The sequence below is a fragment of the Amblyraja radiata genome, chromosome 3 (assembly GCF_010909765.2).
Source record: "Amblyraja radiata isolate CabotCenter1 chromosome 3, sAmbRad1.1.pri, whole genome shotgun sequence".
Classification (NCBI taxonomy): domain Eukaryota; kingdom Metazoa; phylum Chordata; class Chondrichthyes; order Rajiformes; family Rajidae; genus Amblyraja; species Amblyraja radiata.
In genome coordinates, this window is record NC_045958.1 from 50062720 (window position 1) to 50082948 (window position 20229).

A 20229-nucleotide genomic window follows, 5' to 3' on the forward strand; every position below is an offset into this window, starting at 1 on the left:
GCAAGCCTGCCACTGACAGTCTTTTCCACCCCATCAACGTGTCACCACTTTCAGGGAACTATGTACTTGACTTGAAGACGGACACAAAAAACTCAGTGGGTCAGGCAGCATATCTGTAAAAAAGGAATAGTTGACGTTTCGGGTCGGAACCCATCTTCTTATTTCTTATTTCAGAAGTATCTGAAGAAGGGCTCCAACTAGAAACGTCATCTATTTCTTTGGTATAAACCAGCATGTGCAGTTTCTTCCTACACACATGAACTTGGATCCCTGGATCTCTCTACTTATTCCTGTAATTTAGTGTTTTTGCTGCATGCCATTGATTAGGGGTGGGAGATTGCAACCTTCACGTGGTCCACCCTGCTTCGACAAATGCATTCAACTTGGCCTGCATAATCAAATAAGATCAAATAGAACAAGCTGACCTACAACTTTAGGCTGTGCACGCCATACGCAAGAAGAAGAAGCAATTGATTAGAAGCCAAAGCATTTTTTATATTAAATCATTAAAATAATATTTTTTAAAATTCCTAATTGCACTATAACCACTTGAGACAGACTGCACTGCCCACCTCAATCTTTAGCAAATGTAAACAATTCCAACTACTGGATTCAAGAATTTGCCACAAGTGATTTGCTCCTTGTAACTTTTCCAGCCTTACTTTCTCTGCTGCACAAAGTGAAGACAGAAAACCAATCTATAATTGAAAATAGAGTTACAAGGTTTTAAATAAAACCCCCCAGTGTGTAAATACAATACCAGAAAGCATTCAATTAATTTTACCCGAAAATTCCAATTTTGTTCTTTTAACGCAGCACATTCTGGAAATGGTCCTTCACCTCTCATACACTTGTGTTTATGTAAAATATCTTGCTAATCAATATCAAAAACTTCATACATGCCAAAATATTTTACGATACTTAACCTTTTTAAAATCAGTAATGTTACCATATATCGTGAAAAAATACAATCAACGACTGGCTTTGATCCTATTTTTTTGAAACATGAATTACCCCATGCTAAGTTCAGAAATCAAAGATTAATTTCTAAACTGAACATTATAATCTATACGTTTACAACTTTGTATGCAATAAGCCAAGGCAGAGGACAAAGACTTGCCTACATTGATGGTAAAAATCAACTAATTTATAGTATCATGTGTCAGGTCCTGGTATATAAAGCAACAAAAAGCAACCAATTTAAAATGGCTGTAATTCTCAAGACATCCCAATACCCAACAGCATTATGGCCATTATAAGGATTCTTGTTCAAGGCAGTGAGTCAACATCTTCTCAAGAAAAATCAAGGAGAGAAAATAAATGCTGCCCTTGCCAATCCATACCAACAAAAATGAAACCAATTCCTGTCTACTGATACCCCTTAACAACTTTTCGTTTGACTACTCCCATTTCCTCCAAATCCAAGGCGTAGCTATGGGCATGCGCATGGGCCCAAGCTATGCCTGCCTCTTTGTAGGGTACGTTGAACAATCCTTGTTCGAGGCGTACCGTGGCCCTATCCCCGAACTCTACCTCCGCTACATCGATGACTGCATTGGTGCTACCTTCTGCACCCATACAGAACTCATCCACTTCACCACTAATATCCATCCGGCACTCAAATAAACCTGGACCATTTCCGACATCTCCCCACCGTTTCTAGACCTCACTATCTCCATCGCAGGTGACAGACTACCGACATCTACTATAAACCCACCGATTCCCATGGCTATCTGGATGACACTTCTTCCCACCCTACTTCCTGTAAGGACTCCATTCCCTACTCCCAATTCCTCCATCTACGCCGCATCTGCACCCAGGATGAGGTATTCGAAACCAGGGCATCGGACATGTCCTCATTCTTTAGGGAACGGGGGTTCCCCTCTTCTACTATAGATGAGGCTCTCACCAGGGTCTCTTCTAAACCCCGTAACTCCGCTCTCACTCCCCATCCCCCCACTCGTAACAAGGGCAGAGTCCCCCTTGTCCTCACTTTCCACCATACCAGCCGTCACATACAACAAATAATCCTCCAGCATTTTTTCCACCTCCAACAGGATCCCACCACTGGCCACATCTTCCTATCTCCTCTCCTTTCGACTTTCCGCAGAGATCGCTCCCTCCGTAACTCTATGGTCAATTCGTCCCTTCCCACCCAAGCCACCCCAGCACCTCTCCTGGCACTTTCCCTTGCAACAGCAGGAAATGATACACTTATCGCTTTACCTCCCCCCCCTTGACTCCATCCAAGGACCCAAGCAGTCTTTCCGGGTGCGGAAGAGGTTCGCCTGCATCTCCTCCAACCTCATCTATTGCATCCACTGCTCTAGGTGTCAGCTGCTCTACATCGGTGAGGCCAAGCATAGGCTTGGCGATCGCTTCGCCCAACACCACCGCTCGGTTCGCAATAACCAACCTGATCTCCCGGTGGCTCAGCACTTCCAACTCCCCCTCCCATTCTGAATCCGACCTTTCTGTCCTGGGCTTCCTCCATGGCCAGAGTGAGGCCCACCGTAAATTGGAGGAGCAGCACCTCATATTTTGCTTGGGTACTTTACACCCCAGCGGTATGAACATTGACTTCTCCAATTTCAGGTAGTCCCTGCTTTCTCCTTCTTTCCCCTCCCTTTCCCAGCTCTCCCACAGCCCACTGTCTCCGCCTCTTCCTTTCTTTTTCCCGCCCCCCCCCCACCTTAGTCTGAAGAAGGGTCTCGACCCGAAACATCACCTATTTCCTTCGCTCCATAGATGCTGCCTGACCCGTTGAGTTTCTCCAGCATTTTTGTCTACCTTCGATTTTCTAGAATCTGCAGTTCCTTCTTAAACAAAAATGATTTACTTGGATACTGAAATACTTGTCCACAGATTCATGGAATTTAGCAATCATTAAAGCCATCTCATTTCACCTTTTTCTTCTGTCATTAAATTGCTTTTAAATCACCAGAAAAATGCCTTGCACTCTCATTTCATTATCCTCATCACTGAAGCAGTTAATTGTTTCTTTAATATTTTTTAAATAGATTGGATCTACTACTTTGTGCTGCCCTAAATGTTTTAATCCAGGGTAGAAATTGAACTGAAATTATTTGTAGTGGTAGAACCAATCTTCTACCTCCTGGCTGTAAGGTAGCTTTCGACTAGATGTAATGGCAGATTATTATATCGTTCAAGGAATTTTTCCTCAAGCCACTATGATTGAAGACAGGGGTAAGGAGATAATTTCGAGTCATTCATGAGCTCTCCACGAGACATTCAATGCCGTCCAAAGATATATCTTCAAAACACAGTCTCTTCATTAATAGTAACTTTATTGTAGTAGTAATAAACAGTAAGATATTCATCCAAACATCTTCTTGTTTAAGTACATTTTGATCTTACTCGTAGTCAAACTCGTGCGTGGTGGAACTCGTGCATGGTTGAAAGCTGTGATCTCTCCGCCATGCTTCTTCTTACTAAACTAAAAAGCTAATTACTAGAACGAGAGCGCGGGAATCCCAGCCACATACACGCCTCGTACCACAAAATAAATCCCACCCACATAATTACAGGCAGGTCAAATTTAAAGGTAACTGGTTATAGTTATAACATACTGAGTTAAGCTGAAGGCTACTGCATACCGGCCCCTAATTGTTCTGAGTATATAACGAGGCAATTACTAATAGACATTAAAAAAGGTTGCTATAAAAGCTTAATATATATGAAAAATAAAAAAAATATTTGTAGTGGTAGAAAGTATCAGTATCCAAAAAAATAGATTTTTCCATCTTCATCTTCTCGAAGCAAGCATAACTTGGTTATTAGTCTTATTAAAATATTATTCTTAGTCTGAAGTCGTACTGTGCGCACCAAACACTTAACGTCAGGCATGATACCCAGTATATAGTCCAAAACACAAAAGTCCAAAGTTTTGACAGCATGAAACTTCTTCCTCCATGTCCGATCAATTCATGAATATGTCGTAACAATAATGTTGATATGTTAAAGTCCTTCGAGAGAATAATAGGATTTCTAGCAATAATGTTCACTGTGATGTTTTGTTTAATTTCGGATCATTAGCAGAGATTTCAAATCCCAGCTCAAGCTTTGGCCATTCTCCATCTGGTTTACAGAGAAACTGGTCCATTGATCCATCTCTTATTGCTTAAGAAGTGATCTGCTGTCAGTCCTCTAGAAACTTCATCCACAGGATTTTCCTACGGTTTAACATATTTCCACGTGAAACATTTGTAGCTCCCAATGCTCTTTCCATTAGCAGATTATTCGGAAGACTAACACTTTCTTGTTTGAAAGGTAAGTCCAAACAATAGTGTCTGTCTATCATCTTTACTGAGTAGTTCATAATATCCAACAACTTTAACTCTTCCCTGGGGATTTCTTCAGGTTCCTTATTGGTACTTTCATTGAAGTCATGATTGTATTGTTTGATCAATAGTTTTTCTAATTTACTAGTAGATATTTGATTAACAGCAGTGGCAGGGTAGTTCTTCTGGTTCCTGCTTCCGTTGTTCCTTCTCAAGAAGCCATAGATAACCCATCCTAGTAGGGTTTTCACAGCAAAGGTCCATCCCCTTGGCTCATCACGGTCTGTATAGGTTCCAATGCCTTCAAAGCATTCGTTCCGATAAGTAGGTTGATACCAGAATTTATTTTAGGTATCTTGACATCTTTCAAATAAGGCCATTGTTTCAAGTCCTCATGCCTGGGTATATTTTGATGACAAACAGGCATGGACATGTGTAAACACCTCAGATATTGGTATAAAACTGTCTTCATCCAGACTAGATATTTCCATACTTGTAATGTAATGACTATCACAGGATTTCTCCTCATTCATGGTAAGCAATAGAATCTTAGTCTTTTCTCCTGTAATGCCCAGCCTTCTCATCAAGCTTTCTGTACAAAAGGTAGCCGTACTTCCATGATCCAAAAATGCATATGTTTGCAACACTGTATTCCTCTTGCTATTCCTTACCTGTACTGGTAAGATAGAGAAGATCCAGGTTTCTACCCCAGCCCCAATATGGGCAGTTATGAGGTGAGGTGACAGCATCACTAGTAGCTGGCTTCTCCTTCTGTTCTATTTGCTCCGGCTTCTTCTGCTCAGTGTGAAGTGCTTCAGGATGAACTTGCTTGCACTTATCACAAGTTATGGGACTCTTACAGTCTTTAACCATGTGTCCTTTTTTCAAACATCCAAAACAGATTCCCTTCTCCTTTAAGAAATCTATCTTTTCTTTATATTCCCTCTTCTTGAATCTTCGACACCACCTTATGATGTGATCAACTTCATCGCATAACAAACAAAATCCTTTTTGCTTGATAGTAGATGTATCTCCTTCCCTTTCGCATTTCGTTTCTGCAAGTATTACAGTGGTAGCAAAACTACTTCCCTTAGGTCCTGATCTTCCTTTTGTTTTTGTAAAGGTAGAACCTTTGACAGTTGCGATTGGTTTAGGATCCTGAATACTCCCATAACGTAAATTTGACATGAAGCATACTTCCCTTTCTAAGAAAGCCACCAGGTCTGGTAACACGGCTTCTCGATTCTCATTTTCCTCCATCAGACCTGCTTTATCCCTCCACTTTTCTCTAAATTTATAGAGCAGTTTTAGTGTGATAATTTACATATGGCTAGCAACATTAATTTCTTGCATGTGGTTGAGATGTTTCATCGAGACACAACAACTTATATTAAATATCACGAACTCCCGCAATGCTTTCGCGTCTTCCAGCTGGATAGCTGTCCAAGCATAGGCCTTTCATGTATTTCATGAAAAAGATGGCGGACTGCAAGAGTAGGGCGCCGTTGTGTATGGCTGCTCTGCCTGCAGTCCGTCCTTTCACCCTTTTTTATTTTTATTTTTAGTCCTGTTACTATAAAATGTTTGTTGGAGGTCTTCTTTTATGTGGTGGGTGGGGGGAGGGGAAGGGGGAAACTTTTCCTGGTCCCTACCTGGTCGGAGAGGCGGTTTCCCTCCGAGCTGCTTCTTCGCCCCTTCCTCGTGGCCTACCATCAGACTGTTGCAGCGTTTCCTGTCGGGATCGGCCGGGACTACAGCTTCGGCGGCGGTGCAGCGCTGGGACACTAACACGGAGTGGGTGATGCCTTACCGGGTCACCGTGCGGTAAGCTCCGGAGTACTGTGACCGCCGACCAACATCCGAGGAGCTGTGGCTGCGGAGTGTCCAGTCACAGGCGGCGCTGGATTTAAACACCGCGGAGCCTGGGATTCGAGATCACCAGAGTCGGAGCTCCAACCAGAGCGGTCTGAAGACTTCGGGTGCCGCGGTCTCCGGGGAGGAAGCGGCAGCTCCAGACATTTCCAAGCCGCCGAGGAGTGTTCACCCGATGCCGGCATTCCAGCTTTCTGGCAAGAGGGCCTGAAAACATCGGACTGGCTGCGGAGGCCACAAATAGGCCCCGACCTCAGGTGATCACAGAGGGAGAGGACTGAACTTTCTGATGCCTTTCCCCACAGTGGAAATTTTTTATTCTGTTGTGGGGGGACGTTTGTGTTGAATTATACAATATGTTGTGTCATTTTTCTTAATTTTAATTTTTCTATGGATGTACGGAAGCTTAATTATTATTATTTTTTTCTATGTAAAGCACTTTGGTCTCAATGCGAGTTGATTTAAACGTGCTATATAAATAAATTTACTTTACTTTACTTTATGCATATGCATATGCAATCTGGTGCTCGTTACCAAACTGTTCTCTAAGCAACTTTCTTGCCGTTCGATAGCCCTCACCGGCAGCCAACCTCCGTCAACTTGCAACAAACTCCTTTGGATATCTGCTTGTGTAATACTCCAAAAATTGAAAACAATCTTCATCATCGTTTCCTCTCCACTCCTCTCTCAAACTGGTCTATGAAAGTCTCATATTGCAAGGGATCACCATTGTACTTAACAATTTCCATTTGAGGTAATGTGGAAGAGATATTATGTTGAGCTAGAGACTCGCTAATTCTCGTTTGATTCCACATCAAATCACAGACTTTCTTCTCTAAATCCCTCCTTGGACTCAGAGGAATGGTAAACAGGCCTCTGAGAAGAGTGCTGGTCTGGATAAGTTTTGTCACGAGTTTCCTTGGCTTGTTGTTCTTCCCAGGCTGGGCCTCAATGTATCATAAACAGGTATCCGCCAATCTTGGCTTGCTCGAACCTGTGTATCACACCTCCTAAAAGAATACTGAATTGGTGGTTTGTTATGAGCCTCATCAGGAGGCCCATAAATCTGTTACTTCGGTCTGACATCCTGTTGTTGAAGTAAAGCTTTGTCAGCCCACCATTGTTTCAGTGGGTGTTCAAAGCCACGAGACCTAGTGGCCCCAGCTGTGGATTTAATCCAGCTGCTGTCTCCAGCTCAGCAGCTCCTTGTTGGACTGAGGAACTCTTCCTCTGAGATACTTTTGAGCCGCGTCTTGAACCTTGGCACTCCAGTATGTCAATCTTCGTCCTGGCTTCTTCCAACTTCGTATCCAATTCCAACTGTTCCTTCTCTCTCTTTAACTGCCTTCTTTGTTCCTCAACCTCACTCCTCGTCTGTTCCACACGTGCCTCGGCCTCTTTCAACTGTTCTTCCTGCGCTTCAATCTCATGCTTTCTCACCAAAGCAGCAACTCGTAGCGAAAGAGCAGCCATAGTTGCTTAAGCTTCCACACGAGTCGAGGCTCTTGATGCTGAACTGGCTACAGAACCAGATTTATGTCTTGATCTTCGTGTAGATACATTCGAGATACTATCATGTGGTGTAATCTCCTCTTCCATATCAGCACCTTGTTGCGTAGCATCTCCTGCTATAGCACACGCAGTCCTTCGTTCAACTTCAGCTAACCATCTCTTCGCATCTTCCATAGAATCATCAAATAACTTCAACTTTTCCTTGAACCACTGGGTGTCTCTTTCGAGTTCTTCCTGAGACAGCTGTGAATCCAGCAGTGTTTTTGTTTATCTCCAACCTCTTTACTGAGGCTGAATAGTTACCCCAGATTAGATTGCACTGTCTTCACGTTCTCATCCGATTCCATTAGTTCCTTCTGGGATTCAAATAACTGGACCATCTAATTCCATAATTTGTTTTTCTCCTTCTTGGTTTCTTTCAGAAATGCAACCCGGGCCTTTTCGGTGAGCTTAGCTTGGCTCTTCGGATATCTTGGCTTCTCTCCGCCACCTTGTGGCTCCTCTGACTCACCTGCTCCATCGATTTAAACTGGTCTTGGCAGACTGCCAAATCTGCTATTTGGACAAACAGGACCTCTTCAGTTTACTTCAGTCATCATTGATAAACATTCTGCCATGTTCCAAACCACCCGATAAGACACCAAAACAAAACTGGACTTTCAGAAAACATCCAAATATTTTCGAAGTAAAGAAGTGACTTCAGTTCAGAAAGAATGTATCTTATCTCGACTTCAAAACAAACCACGGACAAGCACCTGGATTCCAGTCGCCCTTCGCTGCCTTCCAAAATCTAGCAGAACTGGCTTCTATGCCCTTCTCCAGACTCTTTATCAGAGCCAGGAATTTCTTTAAAATACGATGTTTTCGAACTTTCACAGCATCTCGTTAAGAAGCTGTTCTAATTAAGGCAGCCTGCCTGCTGTTCTACTCACACTCTCGATCAGTGAAGTTTTCAATCTTCAGATAAGTTGCGTAGCTGTCCATTAACCTACCAGTCAGGTAGGCTTCTCTAAATCTCTGACAGATCAATCTTCAGTTCCTCTTCTAGGGAACCAGTCTTCAGTTCCTCTTCTGCGGAACCAATCTTCTACCTCCTGGCTGTAGGGTAGCTTTCGACTAGATGTAATGGCAGATTATTATATCGTTCAAGAAATCTTTCCTCTAGCCACTATGATTGAAGACAGGGGTAAGGAAATAATTTTGTTACGCATTCACGAGCTCTCCACGACTCATTCAATGCCGTCCAAAGATAAATCTTCAAAACACACTCTCTTAATTAATGGTAATTAATGGTTTCTTTATTGTCGTAGTAAAAAACATAAGATATTCATCCAAACGTCTTCTTGTTTAAGTACATTTTGATCTTACTCGTATTCAAACACGTGCATGGTCGAAAGCCGCGACCTTTCCCCATGCTTCTTCTTACTAAACTAAAAAACTAATTACTAGCACGAGAGCGTGAGAATCCCAGCCTGCAAACATGCCGTGTTTCCCACCCACATTATTACAGGCAGATTAAATGTAAAGGTAACTGGTTATAGTTATAACATACTGAGTTAAGCCAAATGGCTACTACATTATTTTAAATGGTTTTTCTGCATCAGAGTATGGTTGAAATTAGCTTATTGTCCGATCATAGAGTTATACTGCGTGGAAACAGACCCATTGGCCTAACATGCCCACACCGACGTGTCCCACCTACACTAGTCTCACCTGCCTGCGTTTGGCCCACATCCCTCTTAACCTGTCCTATCCATGTACCTGTCTAATTGTTTCTTAAACACAGCCTCAGCTACCTCCACTGGCAGCTTGTTCCATACACCTGCCACCCTTTGTGTGAAAATGTTACCTCTCGGATTCCTATTAAATCTTTTTCCCTTCACCTTGAACCGTTGTTCACTGGTTCTCGATTCCTCTAATCTGTACAAGAGATTCTGTGCATCTACCCGATCTATTCCACTCAAGATTTTATACACCTATAAGATCACCCCTCATCCTTCTGCGCTCCAAGGAACAGTATCACAGTCTGCTCAACCTCTTCCTATAGTTCAGACCAGAATCCTGGCAACATCCTCATAAATCTTCTCTGTATACTTTCCAACTTGACAACTTCTTTCCTATAATTGTGTCCAGAACCGACCACAATACTCAAAATGCAGCCTCACCAACGTCTTATAACTGCAACATGACCTCCCATTCTCAAACTCTAACTGATGATGGTCAACGTGCCAAAAGCTTTTTTTGGCCACCCTATCTACCTGTGACCCTACCTTCAAGGAACTATGCTGCACTCCTAGATCCAAGAATTATTCTTGAAGATTTTCAACAACCAGAAAAATCTAATTATCAGATAACCTGCATTTAAGAATAAGGAGCAAGCCATTTAGAACGGAGATGAGGAAACACTTTTTCTCACAGAGAGTGGCGAGTCTGTGGAATTCGCTGCCTCAGAGGGTGGGGTTGTGGAGGCAGGTTCTCTGGATGCTCTCAAGAGAGGGCTAGATAGGGCTCTTAAAAATAGCAGAGTCAGGGGATATGGGGAGAAGGCAGGAACAGGATACTGATTGGGGATGATCAGCCATGATCATATTGAATGGCTCGAAGGGCCGAATGACCTACTCCTGCACCTATTGTCTATCCACGTTAGAATATGGAGCCTTTCTAATACTCTTTGAATGCCTGTCAAAGATTTGAAACATCGATATGACATGAAAGCCCCTTTCATCATGTTAACCTTTGCAGGACATACTAGTGAAAAAGCTGCTGAAACTTTGCTTCACTTTATTCAGCACGCTTTAATTTGAGAGCATAACAAAAGCATTCATTATGCAATGAGATTATTTTTATTACTGGAATAAATGAGAAAGTTTATCTTGTTGCATTATGTACAATGAAAGTTTTAATGCATTTCGTAACTCTTATTCATTGTTTTGTGCCTCTACATCTATCACATTAACTCACTTTGAACAGACTATTTTTTGCAGCCAGATCTTTAACATTTACTGCAAATCTTTCATATTACTGCAATGTTTATTATGATGTCCTATCTCACTTTAGGGTGAGTCTTTCGATACAATTGAACCTTCAATCACAATAATCTATACTTCTGGAACAGCAGGTTCAATTCCAAAAGCAGAGCAAGAGTAACTGCCTATGACATCAGGCAGCATTCAATCGTATGCGGGACAAAGGAAATGGAATTTAATGCCAATGAGAAGGAAACTGGCACAAAAAGCTAGGTAGTAATCATTGTTGGAGACACAAGGCACTACAAGGCACAAGGCACACAAGACTGGAATCTCAAGCAAAACAAAATGGAGGAAATCAGCAGGTTAGGCAGCATCTGTGGAGGGAATAGATGGACAATGTTTTGGGTTGGGAGTTTGGGTTTGGACTTTGGGTTTGGAGAGGTGGAATATTGCGTTGGGGGACCAGCCTGCCCAACGGGTCCCACTTCGTGTAGTATCAAATAAAGTTTGCTTATCAGTCAGACGGTAGTAATTAACCTCTGATGGTAGCAACATTCAAGTAATGTACTTTTTAACATGCTACCACTTTGTGTTCAAGGGGTTAATTCAGAGCTTGTTGAGGCATTGATCCTCATTTCAGTGAATAGAGCGAAGGTCAAAATAACCTTGAAGCCTCCCTGAAACCAATTGCTCCTTCAACTGTTAAAGTCCATCTCTTAACCTTATCCTGGTATGAACATTTGGATTGCAGGGAACCCTATCATTTAAAAAAAATCCACAGGCTTTATAAAAAAAAGTTCTCCATGCCACATCCTTAATCTGCTTTGATGCGGCTCTTCATTCAGTACCAACAAATGCGATTGCCTACACACTAATCGGAATCAATGCATACAGACAAACAACTGAAATGCTTCAGCAACAATTGAAAGCTGGATAGCACCCTTGATGGCATGATTAATAATCAAGAGGATTAAGGAAACAGTTTAATCTGTTCTCTACAATTTCAATTTCCTTCAAGATTTTAGTACAGTAATCAATGAAAGCAGTTTAATCCACATTTGTCCCTGCTCTTTCCTGACTAAACAAAACCAAGATTAATTCCTTTATCTTCCTCATCAAGCAGGCAATGTGGCAAAGAACCCTAAACATGCACAAATATAATCTGCCTAGTTTCTTACCCAACATTGAAAAAATAAAACATTTCATGATTGATTGAGCAATCAAAACTGCAAGTCTTCAAAATTTAAAAAAAGTCATTATCACTATGACAATAAATCAGTGTAGTTTGTTATTCTTGTGTAACCTTGGTTAATGAACTGGACTGTATTCCCTAATTTAACATATACCAGGAACATTGGGTCCCCTTCACACAAGAGGCTTGGTCCTCCAACACAATATTCCACCACTGACCCATAGCCCCAACTGCAGGCGCAGCACATTTCCCCTCATCCCCAGCATTCTCTCCCTTTCTTCGCCCTCCCTCTCCTTCTCCCCTCCCTCACCTCTTTCCATCTCCTTTCCCCTATCATCAGTCACTCCCTCCATAACCCCTCCCCTCCCTACCGCCTCCTATCCCCCACTCCTCACCTCCCCCTATCCCCCCCACTATCCCTCCTTACCTCCCCCACTGCCCTCCTCTCCCTCTATTCGGTGGCCGACTAGGAAAAGGGGAGATGCAGCGAGACCTGGGTGTCATGGTACACCAGTCATTGAAAGTGGGCATGCAGGTGCAGCAGGCAGTGAAGAAAGCGAATGGTATGTTAGCTTTCATAGCAAAAGGATTTGAGTATAGGAGCAGGGAGGTTCTACTGCAGTTGTACAGGGTCTTGGTGAGACCACACCTGAAGTATTGCGTACAGTTTTGGTCTCCAAATCTGAGGAAGGACATTATTGCCATAGTGCAGAGAAGGTTCACCAGACTGATTCCTGGGATGTCAGGACTGTCTTATGAAGAAAGACTGGATAGACTTGGTTTATACTCTCTAGAATTTAGGAGATTGAGAGGGGATCTTATAGAAACTTACAAAATTCTTAAGGGGTTGGACAGGCTAGATGCAGGAAGATTGCTCCCGATGTTGGGGAAGTCCAGGACAAGGGGTCACAGCTTAAGGATAAGGGGGAAATCCTTTAAAACCGAGATGAGAAGAACTTTTTTCACACAGAGAGTGGTGAATCTCTGGAACTCCCTGCCACAGAGGGTAGTCGAGGCCAGTTCATTGGCTATATTTAAGAGGGAGTTAGATGTGGCCCTTGTGGCTAAGGGGATCAGAGGGTATGGAGAGAAGGCAGGTACGGGATACTGAGTTGGATGATCAGCCATGATCATATTGAATGGCGGTGCAGGCTCGAAGGGCCAAATGGCCTACTCCTGCACCTAATTTCTATGTTTCTATGTTTCTATTCCCTCTATTTCCCACTCCCTACCGGCAGGAGAGGAGATCGATCTGCGCACGCGCGTTTTTTACGATTTTTAAACCTTGCCAACGTTTATAATATGCCACCGATCGGAACGAAACTTGGTGCACTTGCAGCACAGGAGAATGGTGACTGCTGACAAAAATCGTAGCGCTATCACGTATCGTTTTTGCACAAATAGAAAAAACGCACAAACCGGAAGAGCACAAAATCAAAGTTTTAGTTATCACGCCGCGTCATACGTCATCACGCTGCATCATGCCGTGTATTTGATCTGATGCGTCAGTCAATTATGCCGGCAGTCGCCAAAAAAATCGCCGTGGGACAGGCCCTTAAGATAGAGCTCTTAGGGCGAACTGAATCAAGGGAAATGGGGAAAAAGCAGGAGCGGGGTACTCATTTTGGTTGATCAGCCATGATCATATTGAATGGCAGTGCTGGGTGAAAGGGCCAAATGGCCTACTCCTGCACCTATTTGCTATGTTTCTCATGTACCTGAAGGTAAGGTGCAAACACGAACAAATGGGATTCAGATCAATTAAAAAGAGTTAATCAGATAAACACTTATGACAACTATACTGCTGTGCCACTGTGCTGCCGAGCTTTGTACACAAGTAGGACCAGACATCATTAAAAATTAATTATTGCATAATTTTATGCTGTGCTCACTAGATTTCAATGGTGTAATTCTCTAATTAAAGGCCATCTAATTATAAGGATCTATCAGGTGTAATACTATTAGGAAAATGAGATAAATTATAAATGGAATATGCTTTACTCTTTTTCTAAGGTGCTATAAAAATAACTTCTGCTGCTTTCATTTACTGTCCAATGTTACAAGTTATTACTATTGGCAAATTTATAATCTTTACATATTTTAAAATGGAGAACAATTTTGCTGATCCTCTTTTCAAAAAGTTAGATTATCAGAACATCCGGTACTTAGCCAACAGGCACTAATAACATCCTTCCAGTTTTTTCTCTTCTGGAGGAGGTAAATTCTCAATGTATACTTTAAGGTCAGCAAAATCTATGTGAAAATTAATCCTTTGATTAGTCTCACAATAAATTATTTACAGCAGAAGATTTTTGGTGCATCTCTGGAATTGGATGTATTCCACAAACATCAGTCACTAGTTATAAATCTGAAGTACTTAGTAAAAATATCACAAATTCACTAACATGTTAGTTGTACGCAAATATTTCAGGATTGCACATAAAATTTAAAATAATTAATTAATTCTCACCTGGAAGTCATTCATTAAGCCATACGAGCATTTATTTGTGGCACAGGAGGAGAAATTGAAACCCAATTTACAGGCTGCAGTGGTGCAATTATTCAGTGTTCCGGGGGTGATCAAATCTGTCAGGTTCCCAGTTGCATCACGCACAATACAAGCACCTAACCAGGAATAAAAAGTATGCACTATTACTGGAGCAAATGCTGGTGCCAAAAGCAATCGGCAGATCTGGCAGTGCCAATGGAGAAACAAAATCATCATATCAGGTTATGGACTCTTTATCAATAATGGAGAATACAAGCATACAATAGAATACAGAACAAAGGTATGGTGGAGAATAATCATAATAATATCTTCTATTGTCATTGCACATAAGCGCAACGAGATTTGGTATGCAGCTTCCATCCGAAACAGAGAGAACATCTATGAGGATAGATTGTCACGGTAAACATTACCTTGAACAATGGCAATTGGAGAAGGAAGGGAAAAAGGAAACAAAAAAAATGCTGATCGATAGAAACATTCAGCAACATTTAAGAAGATGGTTAGCCAAAATTATTGAATTAAATTCAAAAGTTGTAACATGTCCAGGCGCAAGATCAGGTGCTGTCCCTTGAGCTTACTTTAGGCTTCATTGTAATAAGATAGGAGGTCAGAATGGGAATAAGATATAGAATTAAAGCTACAGGAAGCTCAGGATCACCCTTGCAAATTGAATGGTGGGAAATTGCTTTTCAGAACACCTACATTTGATTTTTCAACAGTGGAGGGGAACTGATGGCTCACCTGTAATTGATCTTTTAGTCCCTGATTGTTGGCAATTCTAAAATTGCATCTCCTGTTATATAGTATAATACCAAAAGAGAAGTGGTTGGAAACAGACATTCCTTCTGAGAACCTTATTAATCTCCACAAACCACTCTCCTATATATCTGCAGGTGGTAAAACACTGACCCTTTCAATAATACCCCCAACGCCTCCATAACAGCATCCATGGATCTAAACAAATCTTTCCAGGTGAATTAGGAATTTACTTGCATCTCTTACAACTTAGCGTGTGGTATTCAATGCTCATGATGTGATCGCCTGGAGAAACCAATGCAGATCAGGTATCCCATCACCAATTCTCCTTCTGTGCCTCACACATTGTTGGAACATTGCCCAATTCATGATTGGAAAACAGCACCTCATCTCCCATCTGGAAATGCTGCAACCCTCTAGACTTGGGGGGGGGGGGGGGGGGGGGGGGGGGATTGTTTGAAAATGCAAGAGATTGGAACCTTTAAGTTGTTGGTCCGCACACTTTAAAAATACATCCCTCCATTCCCTGCAACCCTACCGCTTTCTGCAACTTGAAACTATTGTTTTCCCCCACTTTTCCAGTTCTAATGAAGGGTGTAAGTAGGAACTGCAGATTATGGTTTATTGGTTTATATCGAAGGTAGACACAAAAGGCTGGAGTAACTTAGCGGGACAGATAGCATCTCTGGAGAGAAGGAATGGGTGACGTGTCAGGTTGAGGCCCTTCTTCAGGCTCATTGAACTAAAGGAGGATTAATTCTTTCTCCATTAGGATGTTGCCAAGCTGCTGAGCATTTCTGGTGATTTCAGTTCCTGTTATGATGTACACACTGGGATTTTTACTGTATGATCAATTACCTAATTGAGTGACACCTTTCTCTACCTTACTTCTTTGTAGATATTCTGCTATAGCTAAAAAAAAGTTATGGAACAGAATATTAAATTAAATAATGTATAATTAAACATTTTTTCACTCCAGAAGAGTTTTGAAAATCCAATCCAATCCAATCCAACTTTATTTGTTAAGCACTTTAAAACAACCAATGTTGACCAAAGTACTGTACAGAAGAATAAACAAGACATCATAAACAGACAACATAACAGAACATAACATAACAGCTCACATAAGGCACAAAAATTACATATGAAATACAACAATAAATTAAAAGACATAAAACATGAGTAAAAATAATAGCCACGCAATAAAAGCAATCAAAATAAGAAATTAAATCAAGTAAATAAAGTCGACATCTTACTGGGTATCAAAGGCCAGAGAGAAGAGATGGGTTTTAAGAAGTGATTTAAAAACAGACAGAGAAGAGGCCTGTTTAATGTGGAGAGGCAGATCGTTCCATAATTTGGGTGCCGACACAGCAAAGGCACGGTCCCCTCTGAGCTTCCGCTTAGTTTTAGGCCCACTCAGGAGCAGCTGATTATCTGACCTGAGAGAGCGGGTGGGTGTATAAGGGTGTAGAAGCTCAGATAGGTAGGGCGGGGCAAGACCAATCAGGGATTTAAAAGCAAATAAAAGAATTTTTAAATGAATCCTAAACTGAATAGGCAACCAGTGGAGTGAGGCTAAAATGTGCGAAATGAAGATGTATAATCCACACCAACTGCTCTGCTAAAATCAGCTTAGTAGAAAGAACTTAAATTTACTGACATTCAGGTTGAAATTTAAAATGCCCAAGACTTCAAAGAATAACTGCAAAAATTGGCAAAGCATCATCCATACAATGTCTTAATGAATTGAATGTCAAGGTTCAATAAATAGTTTTTCATAGTTTAACGATTCATTATAGAATCTTAGCTAATATCACTATGTCATTAAAATTCAATGCTCAAACATTTCTTTATGTTGCGATTTAATTAAAAAATCGAAAATTCCTGATTAGTGTACAAAAGTTTCAACGAAATATTGCTAAAACCTTAAATCCTGGATTCTGAAACTCAATAATTAAATCCCATTGTAATTTCCCAATAAACACTCTTTTTAAAAGCTTGTCATTTCATTGATTGAGAGTCATTCAAGCTTCCAAGCTAAAGGAGTCTGCATCGTAAATTAATTTACAGCATTTCCAAAACAAACTTACTACAACAGCAACATTTCAAACCGCTTGGATTCATAAATAGCGAATATAAAGAAACACGTTCCAAGTTGCTTCAGATATGTCTGACCACGAAACACTAAGGGGCAGAAAACGCTGGTGGGTGTTGTGTACAGGCCACCTAACAGTAGTAGTGAATTTGGAGATGCGTGCGACAAAGGCAAAACAGTTATAATGGGTGACTTCAATCTACATATAGATTGGGTGAATCAAATTGGCAGGGGTGCTGAGGAAGAGGATTTCTTGGAATGTATGCGGGATAGTTATCTAAATCAACATGTAGAGGAACCAACGAGAGAGCAGGCTATTTTAGACTGGGTATTGAGTAATGAGGAAGGGTTAGTTAGCAGTCTTGTTGTACGTGCCCCCTTGGGCAAGAGTGACCATAATATGGTTGAGTTCTTCATTAGGATGGAGAGTGACATTGTTAATTCAGAAACAATGGTTCTGAACTTAAAGAAAGGTAACTTTGAGGGTATGAGACGTGAATTGGCCAAGATTGACTGGCAATTAATTCTAAAAGGGATGACGGTGGATATGCAATGGAAGACATTTAAAGGATGCATGGATGAACTACAAAAATTGTTCATCCCAGTTTGGCAAAAGAATAAATCAGGGAAGGTAGTACATCCGTGGATAACAAGGGAAATCAGGGATAGTATCAAAGCGAAGGATGATGCGTACAAATTAGCCAGAAAAAGCAGCATACCGGAGGACTGGGAGAAATTCAGAGACCAGCAGAGGAGGACAAAGGGCTTAATTAGGAAAGGAAAAATAGATTATGAAAGAAAACTGTGAAAAGAAAGAGATTAGTTAAAACAAATGTAGGTCCCTTGCAGTCAGAAACAGGTGAGTTGATCATGGGGAACAAGGATATGGCGGACCAATTGAATAACTACTTTGGTTCCGTCTTCACTAAGGAAGACATAAATAATCTGCCGGAAATAGCAGGGGACCGCGGGTCAAAGGAGTTGGAGGAATTAAGTGAAATCCAGGTTAGCCGGGAAGTGGTGTTGGGTAAATTGAATGGATTAAAGGCCGATAAATCCCCAGAGCCAGATAGGCTGCATCCCAGAGTACTTAAGGAAGTAGCTCCAGAAATAGTGATTGCATTAGTAATAATCTTTCAAAACTCTTTAGATTCTGGAGTAGTTCCTGAGGATTGGCGGGTAGCAAACGTAACCCCACTTTTTAAGAAGGGAGGGAGAGAGAAAACGGGGAATTACAGACCAGTTAGTCTAACATCGGTAGTGGGGAAACTGCTAGAGTCAGTTATTAAAGATGGGATAGCAGCACATTTGGAAAGTGGTGAAATCATTGGACAAAGTCAGCATGGATTTACAAAAGGTAAATCATGTCTGACGAATCTTATAGAATTTTTCGAGGATGTAACTAGTAGCGTGGATAGGGGAGAACCAGTGGATGTGGTGTATCTGGACTTCCAGAAGGCTTTCAACAAGGTCCCACATAAGAGATTAGTATACAAACTTAAAGCACACGGCATTGGGGGTTCAGTATTGATGTGGATAGAGAACTGGCTGGCAAACAGGAAGCAAAGAGTAGGAGTAAACGGGTCCTTTTCACAATGGCGGGCAGTGACTAGTGGGGTACCGCAAGGCTCAGTGCTGGGACCCCAGCTATTTACAATATATATTAATGATCTGGATGAGGGAATTGAAGGCAATATCTCCAAGTTTGCGGATGACACTAAGCTGGGGGGGCAGTGTTAGCTGTGAGGAGGATGCTAGGGGACTGCAAGGTGACTTGGATAGGCTGGGTGAGTGGGCAAATGTTTGGCAGATGCAGTATAATGTGGATAAATGTGATGTTATCCATTTTGGTGGCAAAAACAGGAAAGCAGACTATTATCTAAATGGTGGCCGACTAGGAAAAGGGGAGACCTGGGTGTCCTGGTACACCAGTCATTGAAAGTAGGCATGCAGGTGCAACAGGCAGTGAAGAAAGTGAATGGTATGTTAGCTTTCATAGCAAAAGGATTTGAGTATAGGAGCAGGGAGGTTCTACTGCAGTTGTACAGGGTCTTGGTGAGACCACATCTGGAGTATTGCGTACAGTTTTGGTCTCCAAATCTGAAGAAGGACATTATTGCCATAGAGGGAGTGCAGAGAAGGTTCACCAGACTGATTCCTGGGATGTCAGGACTGTCTTATGAAGAAAGACTGGATAGACTTGGTTTATACTCTCTAGAATTTAGGAGATTGAGAGGGGATCTTATAGAAACTTATAAAATTCTTAAGGGGTTGGACAGGCTAGATGCAGGAAGATTGCTCCCGATGTTGGGGAAGTCCAGGACAAGGGGTCACAGCTTAAGGATAAGGGGGAAATCCTTTAAAACCGAGATGAGAAGAACTTTTTTCACACAGAGAGTGGTGAATCTCTGGAACTCTCTGCCACAGAGGGCAGTCGAGGCCAGTTCATTGGCTATATTTAAGAGGGAGTTAGATGTGGCCCTTGTGGCTAAGGGGATCAGAGGTTATGGAGAGAAAGCAGGTACGGGATACTGAGTTGGATGATCAGCCATGATCATATTGAATGGCGGTGCAGGCTCGAAGGGCCGAATGGCCTACTCCTGCACCTAATTTCTATGTTTCTATCAGGATACAGGACAGGAATGCACCAGAAGAATTGTAAGTACCATTCATTTAAAATGGTTACTTTGCAAGATCTTATTTCTTGTATATAAATATCATTAGCAAATTCTAGCTAAATTCTGGCTCATCTTGAAATAGCTTTAATGATTATTGAAATATTTTCTATTCAAGGCTTCTCTGTTTCAATATTCTAATAAATTACAAAATGTGGAAAAACCATCAGGAGTTAATTAAAGTCAATCCCAACAGAATACATGACGTTTTTCCAGTGACGAACATATTTATTCCCTAATGAGAGTTAAGAATACAAGAGGTCCTGGGAAGAGGTCACAATGATGGATATTTGTCCATCTGTCGCTTCAGCCAATTTGTTTAATGTACTACATTGATTAAATCAC

At 41.6% G+C, this 20229-nt stretch overlaps 1 protein-coding gene across 3 annotated transcripts in view; it reads right to left on the reverse strand.

Annotated features, from left to right (window-relative positions):
• Window positions 1-20229, reverse strand: part of slc12a2 (solute carrier family 12 member 2) — a 142612-nt gene that overhangs the window by 45949 nt on the left and 76434 nt on the right. For all 3 annotated transcript variants that reach the window (XM_033017780.1, XM_033017779.1, XM_033017778.1), the window contains exon 10: window positions 14317-14471. In XM_033017780.1, coding sequence (XP_032873671.1) covers window positions 14317-14471 — 155 coding nt within the window. The remainder of the gene's footprint in view (window positions 1-14316; window positions 14472-20229) is intronic.